The sequence below is a fragment of the Wyeomyia smithii genome, chromosome 3, assembly GCF_029784165.1.
Source record: "Wyeomyia smithii strain HCP4-BCI-WySm-NY-G18 chromosome 3, ASM2978416v1, whole genome shotgun sequence".
Taxonomy (NCBI): domain Eukaryota; kingdom Metazoa; phylum Arthropoda; class Insecta; order Diptera; family Culicidae; genus Wyeomyia; species Wyeomyia smithii.
Genome location: NC_073696.1, coordinates 130,116,036 through 130,125,067, shown reverse-complemented (window position 1 = coordinate 130,125,067; position 9,032 = coordinate 130,116,036). Strand labels below are relative to the sequence as shown.

General features: G+C 37.4%; 1 protein-coding gene across 1 annotated transcript; it reads left to right on the top strand.

Moving 5' to 3' along the window:
* The first annotated feature begins 1,626 nt into the window (after window positions 1–1,626).
* On the top strand, window positions 1,627–9,032 carry LOC129730578 (guanine nucleotide exchange factor subunit Rich). Its single transcript, XM_055690019.1, has 14 exons — window positions 1,627–1,851; window positions 1,918–2,073; window positions 2,141–2,401; window positions 2,458–2,638; window positions 2,698–2,831; window positions 3,134–3,499; window positions 3,562–3,828; window positions 3,887–4,049; window positions 4,114–4,241; window positions 4,305–4,473; window positions 4,534–4,667; window positions 4,738–5,340; window positions 5,394–6,181; window positions 7,483–9,032. The coding sequence occupies exons 1-14, from the start codon at window positions 1,642–1,644 to the stop codon at window positions 8,897–8,899; spliced, it is 4,977 nt and encodes a 1,658-aa protein (XP_055545994.1). The 5' UTR covers window positions 1,627–1,641; the 3' UTR covers window positions 8,900–9,032.

Genomic DNA, 9,032 nt, shown 5'->3' with positions numbered 1-9,032 from the left:
ACTATTGAAAACTAAAAAAAAATCAAAAATCGACTTTCGCCGCACCGAATGTGCATGAGTGAAAATCAATTAAACGTTTTTTACTGCTATGGACTGTGCATGAACTTAATGCCAGTTCTGCTCATAGTTTCAAAGCCGAGGATCTTCCGGATGTGTCCATTAACATGGCGGTGTAAACTATTTACGTAGAATGCAACAGATGCTCGGAAGTAGAAGCAAATAATGTGATGGTTTGATGCCTAAAATATCAACAAATTTTATCATCATATACTTACGAAAAATTTGTTCTATGCGATCATCTTCTTGCTGAAGTTGTTGGAAAACGTCCTCCATTTTTTTTTCTTTCGCAAGAACTTCAATGTTCAAACGAACCTAGAATGTGACTTGACAACCAGAAGGAGAACAACGAATAGAGAAAATTTGACAGCGCTATAGTTGGTCCGGTAGTTTTTTACCAATATTCGGTAAAAGTTTAATTCACCGAACAATTCAGCAGAAAGTATAGCAGTATTCAGTAAAATTATTTGTTGAATACAGAGAATTTGTGAAGTTATATCAATTTTACAAACTACTCTGTATTTTCTCAAACTTACCGATCGAAATTGTAATAATAATTACCGAACTTTTATTATCTGATTGAGTGTGTACGTTAACTATGCGGTCGTGTCTTGGATACCACCCTCTCACTTTTTATTTGGTCTTTCTATAAGTCAAATCTATAGAGTTCTCCAAGCGAAAACACATGAACACTACGACACGGCTCGGTTTACACTGTATATTGAAATTTGTGAGAGTGTGAATCAAACTCGATAGTTTTTTATTCTCTCTTTTAGATAACAGTTCTCACAGGTGACAAAAAATTCTTACAGCTAACAAAGAAAAATGGAACACATCGCACTAATACAAACGCGCCTGGAGAACGTGTCAATTTTTGCGAGTGTATTTCTTCAGGTTGATCCAAGGATACAAGATGTGCAGATTTGTCTGCAAAACGCCAGAGTTATTACAAATTTCTGCAGATTTTTGTTAGAAACTCTTCAGATTTGCGCAGACTTTCTCAAAATGCATGAAGTTTTCACAGACTTCTGCCTGCACGGTTAGATTTTTTTCAGATTTCTCGCTGAACATGTGAAAAGGGCCCAAGTGCCATATGTAAACAAGCCACAATTTCACGTTTTTCAATGAATACAAACTTAATCTACTCGTACAAATAAGATTGTTTGATTAAGAGTAAATTCTTTTATCAATAAATCTTATTGGTAAGAGCAGATTTCGCTTGTATTGATCAAAAAACGAGAAAATTTGGCTTGTTTACATATGGCACATGGGCCCTTTTCACATGTTTGGCGAGATTTCATGCAGATTTTGCCGGTTTTTTCGAGCAGTTGAGACATTTTTTAAAAGCATCTGGCATCTCTGGATTGACCCGGCATGCCAGATCTACGCATTTGTATGTAAATGCACGAACATCAAGCCTCTTATTATCTCGTCCTATTTATTGAAGTTTCTATAAATCTTCTTACAGTAGTTTAGAATACATTAAAAATGTTTCTTATCTCTTTAAAATTATACTTGAATATGTATTGTTGCCAGGTGAACAGAGGAGTCCAAAACCTCCAAAATACATTCTATGCTGTACAAATGTCCACATATCTGGCGTGCCTGAAGGTGACTGTCATCATCAATCAACAGTTCAATGATGTCAACTCAGCAGAATCGAAGGGAAAATGGGTGTTAAAATATTGCTCCTTTTATTTTTTGATAGTTAAAGCTATATTTTGTGAGAACGATAGTTGTAAACAACAATATTATTTCAAGACTAATAGTCGTACCATAAAGGACTTTGTGAGAGTATGTCAAAATATGTGTTCGTACAAAACAACCTAATTGTTTCCAAAAATTGTTGAGTGATTGCAGCGTTATAAGAGTAGAAGAGCGAGAATGTACTTTTCCGTAGGATGGCCAAGAGTTATTAATTGTGACTATAAGAATATTCGTAAAATTGCCTGCGATAGAGTAAAAATACTGTTAACTATTCTTACTGATGATATCTTAGCAATTTGGTATACAAAGGTATCTCAGCTATTTATGACACATTGAGTTGAACAACCAATGGTATTTTCTTCTTTCATATCTTTAGCCCTGTGTTCCAATTTCGGCTAAAGTACGCAGTGCGAGCTGTTTAGAAAAGTATGGTCATAACACAACTGTAGAATGGAAACCAGACTCGAGTATGCTGCTGGTGGTCACAGCCAGCGGTACATTGTTTATGTACACACTGATTGTAAGCGATGTGCCGAAAGGGGTTTACAATCAAAACGATTCTCCGTTCTCCAACCTTCGACGAGACAGCGCTGAATTATTTCTTAAAGAGGTGATTCCTTCGTTGCGTCTAACACTGGTAAATTTGTGAGAGTTACAAAAAAAATCACAAAATAATTATTTCTCGCTTTTCAGACACACCAGTTATCTTTATATGTGCCAATTTCTTGCATCTCTTGCATAAATGTCTCTCAAATAATGGTAGCTACTAAAAATGGACGCGTGATTAGACTAAACTGGAATGGTGTTGAGGAACGGGATTACGCTTTGGATTTGAAGAGGATTCCGTTCAGTATCAATCAACAAGTTAGCTATGGTACGTAGAGCAAAAGCTAATTCAACTTTATAGTGTAACCCTGTTCGTGGTTGTTTCAGCTGTTCCAATATTGGAAGATAATACGTATGTTGACTCTATTGACTATTCGCCCTTGTTGTGTGGTTTCGCAATTACATTGAATGATGGAAGAGCGGCTTTTCTGACCGCTGGAAACACCAAGTTCGATCCTAATGTGAGTGTGATAATTTAAATTTACTGCATAAATAATTCACTTCGTTTGCGTGAAACGGAATGCGAACACTAAAAGTCTATGAGCGTGCATAGTTTTGTTTTAAATTTTTAATTGTCTCATAAGATTCATCCTTATGTTATAAAAAGAAGTATGCGCACTGTTTGATTAGATTCATTTTTATATTCTGGGTGAAGCATTCAAATTGGGACCTATCATTGTTCACTACAAAATATAATGCCGATGGCGGTAACAAGTGAATCAATAACATCACATTGATTATTTTGTTTTGCTTTTCTGAACAGCAAGTGCAAGGCATCTGGTGTCAAAACGTGGAAGATGCGACATGCTGTGTGATTAACCACAAGTATCGCTTAATTGCATTCGGCAGGCGCAATTCGCAAACTAATATGTACGTTATAGACGATTTGACGGGAGGACTGGAATTATCCCATAAGTTGGTTCTAAGCGCTAAAGATTTTCCTGGTTCACCTGGTTACGTTAGAGAGTTGAAATGGACGCCCGATGGTTGCGCTATAATGGTGTCCTGGAGTGGAGGTGGTATATCTCTGTGGAGTACCTTTGGTTCTCTACTAATGTGTTCGTTGGGCTGGGATTACGGATTACATATTGACCTTTCAAAAAACAACCCTTTCAACATTATAAGTATGGTATGTATATAAATAAAATTTTTCTGCTTTGATTTTATTTAATTTTAATATAATTTTTCAAGGACTGGTCGACAGAAGGATACCAACTTTTCATGGTACGTCAATTAAATGAATCAATTATTCATACCGAAGCTAACACTAGTTTGAATAAATCTGGATCTTCCTCTTCGCTGGGTTCTGTAAGTCCCAATACATCAGGGGTCACCGCAAAAGAAGTTAATGAGTCTGTACATAAGCCAAACCTGAAACGAAGTAGCAGTTTAAGTACGAAAACATTGCTCATTCAGTTGGATTTTGCTAAAAGTATTTTGACAATCAATCCGTGTATGGTGAGTTAAAAAAGTTTATTATTCCCAGCTAAATAGTGATGTTGTTGATTAATTTTAGAGTTACAATTCTTATCTTTTGCTGCAAGGAGATGATAAGTTATACATCAACCACGGGGATGTGCTGCAAAATATTTACCATAGCTGCAATATATACAAAACAGAAGGCAATAAAGATTCCTGCAGTTCCGAAGACATGCCATTTACTAGATTATCTAAGCATGGTGAAATATATGCTAAAAATTATTGTTTGAATGAAGTAGTTATGTTATTTTTCATATATTGTAGACTTAGAGTTAATAAGAAATGAAGACGACAACAGTTATGTACAGATAAATAGCATCTTATCGGAGAGCAAACATTGGGTAGTTTTGAATCTCCCAACAGCGTATACCGCTTCAAATTGGCCAGTTAGGGTAAGTTGTCATTCCAATTTTATTTATGGTGTATGGTTGCTCGAACATATTTCTCGATTTCAGTACAGTGCTATTGATTTTTTGGGAACTAACGTGGCAGTCGCCGGTAGAACAGGTGTGGCATTATATTCGTTCAATACTCGGAAGTGGAAGTTGTTTGGCAATGAAACACAGGAAAAAGATTTTGTTGTGACCGGGGGTTTGCTATGGTGGAACGAGTTTGTTATAATGGGTACAAAAAATCATATAACCGATTGAACCTCAGTTTTGCTTATTTTACTTTCTACACTAGGATGCTACTCGCTAATAGGATTTCACGATGAGTTACGTATTTATTCGAAGGAGAATAAACTAGACAATCGTTTCGCTAGTATAACCAAAATGAACGCACCGGTTATGTTGATTAATTTGTTCAAAGATCAGTTGGTAAGTACATGACTACTTATTAAATATTTTTGTGAAACTCATTCGTATTGAGTAATTTGTTATTTTTCAGATTGTGTTTACAGCTGACGGTCATGTCACTATATTTTTGTTGGTAGAAGCCGATGAACATCAAGCAGAGTTAGAAAAAATGCATATTTACGATATTAAGAATGTGTGTATTCATCCGGCGTGTGTCATATCTGTGCTAATGACGAATTTGCGAAACGAATTGGGCACGAAAACTAGCTACGAAAGTAGTTTGTCCGAAACATTGATTCTAAACGTTTCTGGTCGTGTCCTTATGGTACAGACAGATTACATGGGTAATGCAACTTCGCAACTCGCATCTACATGCTTAGCATCTTCGGTGGAATGTATTTGGGTGTCAGATTCGAATAAAACCCATATCAAAGAATCTCTTTGGTTATACTGCGGAGGTCATGGAATGCGTGTATGGTTGCCGGTGTTTCCTCGGAATGGAGAAAGCGGAACACGGAGTCATAGGCATACTTTCATGAGTAAACGAATTATGTTGTCATTTACGTTGAAAATCTATCCTCTTGTGATCCTGTTCGAAGATGCAATTATTCTCGGTGCTGAAAATGACACGATTCTGTACACGAGTGACTCAAACGTGTACTTTTCTTTGCCTTATTGCTCCTTGAAGAGAACGGTAAAGGTGAATATTGATTATTTTTAACGCCAGACTAATATTTTTTTTTACAGAGTCAGGTTTACCTTCATCAAATTCTCCGACAATTGATTCGACGAAATTTAGGATATAATGCGTGGGAAATAGCACGATGCTGTACACACCTTCCATATTTTCCACATTCGTTGGAACTTCTACTACACGAAGTGCTAGAGGAAGAAGCAACAAGTAAAGATCCTATCCCAGACGCACTTCTACCGAGTGTATTAGAGTTTATTCAAGAATTTCCGGTGTATCTTGAAACCGTGGTTCAGTGTGCTAGGAAAACTGAAATCGCTCTATGGCCTTATCTGTTTTCAAGCGCGGGAAAACCAAAAGAGTTATTTCAACAGTGTATGAACTCGAAACAACTTCAAACAGCCGCCAGCTATTTGATTATCCTTCAGAATCTTGAACCGTCAGCAGTAAGTCGCCAGTACGCTACATTATTATTAGACACGGCTTTAGAACAAAAAAATTGGCCTTTGGCGAAGGATCTCGTTCGTTTTCTTCGCGCGATTGATCCAAATGATGTTGAGTCGCCGCGATCCTCCTACGTATTCGGCAGTAAATTCGGTATGAACACATCAGGACCATCCGTTGCTCCGAATGTGGAAGATCTGAGCCTTATCCTTGGCAGTAGTATGACTCGAGGCAGAAGTTTCTCCACTACCGTCACACCTAAATCCAGTGAAACGGTAAATAATGCAACTATAGTTAACAAGGAGAAAAACATAATCTTCAACAGCTCAACCAGCGCCAACGTAGATACCACGTTAGTACAAAAAAGAAAGAAAAGTGTGCCAAATACTCCAAAGGAGAAGTAAGTATTAAATTATACGTTGCAGTTTAGAGAATAATGTTGTAGTTGTAGCACGGGGGTTAAGTGACAACAAAACAATACTAGAGGGTCCCACAAGCTGGTAGTCGTGGGTTTGAGTTCTTTGAGATTCAGCTTTTAAGGGTGTCGAAAACCTGGAATATCAATAAATTCGTTTTTCGGTCAGGGAAACCTGGGAATATCAGGGAAAGCTGAAAAACAATCAGAAAAAAAAAAATTTCAACCGAGACGCGATTCTTTTTCAAACGGCTTTTCAGCGCCAAAACGGATTTTTTCAGCGTAAGGTAAAAGGCCGATCGAACACTTTTACTGGGATTTCCGAGTTGCGTTCATCTATGTTGCATTTTCTGTGCTGAATGCTGAAAAATATCAGGAAAATTGATGTTATTTTTCGCCACCCTATTTTGGGGTCTTGGTACTGAAAGATGAGTTTATTGTATGATTCACCTCGAATTCGATATTTCAGCAATTTTTTCTTGATTAAACGAGTTACTTGTATAGTTTTACTGGTCAGATGAACGTAGTGACGCCTTGTCAGTGAATATTAGGGATGCGCGGTCGTCATTTATATGGACCGTTTCGAAAAATGAACTACGATCGTTTAAACGAACCAAAACTGTTGGTTTGCAAACCGAAGCTTATTGAAACATCGCGATCTGTCAACTTCTCCAAGTAAACAAAAATCAAAGAAGACCAGTTGTCTAGGGTTAAGTTGTTATTGAATTGTCCTTAAAACATGAAAAAATGACGCATTTCTGATACTTCTTTTAAACTTTGATGGCGGCAAACAGTTCAAATTTTAAACATGCTTTCTCAAAACGTCAAACAAGTCAAATTTTGATGCTTGTACTTCAAAACACTTCTGTACTCCAAAACACGAATCGGGTCAGTAATCTTTCTAATAAGTATAATAAAATTTCAAAAGTAATCATAAGTATATCACAGATAAACAGACCTACCATTTCATACAAAATTCCAAAATAATGTAGTTCCCATTAACTGGTGTGGCCGCTACTAGACATATTTCGCAAAAGTTTACTTACGCTACGTTTACGGCAACCGGGAACCATTCCCTTTATTTACTGTTTTTGGCAGCGCGGCACTCGTCAACTGTCAAGCGCATCAGCGCCACCACCATTGCGGGTGTTTATATCCCGCGTAACTGAAACTCACTGAATTGATTGTTATTTTGATCCTCGAAGAAATTTCGTGATTCGTCTGTTTGTCTATGGTTATATTTTACATATTGAATCTAATATAAATCTGTGCTTACTTTATTGCAGCGACTCATCAAGTGCCGAAGATTTTTTTATTGACGTGATTTTGCAGCGGCATGCAAGGCGTTTTCTACAGCAGAAAAAGCTAGAGGATTTAGGTCGAATGAGCGCCACTCTAGATTTCCATCTTGTTGGTTGGCTTACGCGAGAAAAAGATCGGGCTGCGCGGATAGAAGACTTCGTGTTAGCCCTGAAGACTTTGCATGACGAGTTAGACTGGCCCAGGCCTTGCCTGGGGTTAAATCTTATTCGTAATAGTTCGAATCATAATCAACCAGAATCACCAGCTTCAAACGTATCGAATAAGTCGACCTTAGATGTTGGACAACGAACCGAAGATTCCGGCTATAATAGTTTATCCGTGAACAGGATACCAGATAGAATGACCATTGGCGTTCAGGGTAGTTCCAAAACGTTAATTGATCCCTTACTTGCTTTGACGATTGAAAATTTAGAAGGTGTGATGAAAGATGAAAAAGAGCTTTCATTAATTGATACCAAGGAAGCAAATTTATCACCAATGAATGATAACATCAGTATACAATCGGATCATATAGCTAATTGGACAGACGATGGGTGTAACTCACTAAACCTAGAAATCGAACACAGTTTCAATCGGGCCATGGAAAACATTTCCAAAAGTAATACTATTACTGAGCACGAGCAACATAAATTAGAAATAAAAATGCGTTATTTGTTGCAAATTTTTACCGAAGCGAATTGCTACGAGTTTTCATTGTTAATATCTGTTTTACTACTAGATGTTGCTTCTGTTGGTCGAATAACAAATGCCGCTATACGGTCAAAGTCTTTGGTTGTGTGTCGTCAACTACGAAACGGTCTTAAGGATTTGACGAGGTGGAGTTTTAACGAATGCTTAGGATATCGACCTTTTATGATAGCTCTGCAACCTCAACTAGCTATACTAGATAAATTTGTAATTCAACAAGAATCAATTCCCTCCATTAACAGCACTACAATTAATACCAGTGTGCAATATAAGCTCCCGGTGGCAACAAACCTTACGGAGTTAGGTGCAATCTCAGAGGTTGGTTCTGCATCTGTACATTCCGCCAATACAGACAGTAGTTCTTGTGTTCGGACTTCTAGCTTGGCACGAGAAAAATCGGAAGGCCGAAATCGTCATCTGCTCGAGAAAAAAAGCAATACCGTGCTAGAAATCAGTTATAATAAACGAGATAGGTTATCTGGGGTTGGAACTAGTGGAAGTTCTACTTGCATCATCGGTAGCTCAGCTATCAACATTCCTAGGCATCCTGTAAGTTTCGTAAGATCTGTCTCGGATCTAGAGGTAGACAATATTCGCAAAATGACGTCAGGAAAGAATGCAGTGGATGGACTGACCACTCCGACAACCATAAGGGAAGAATCCGAACAAAGTTCTGGTTGCGTACTGATGTAATTATCGTAACAAAAAAGTTTAGTTTTTTATTTATTTGTAATTTTATGTAGAAATAGATCACTCTTTACACTTCCACTAAACAAAATTCAAAACTGTACTCATACATAACTAATAAAAAATATTAATTTATTGA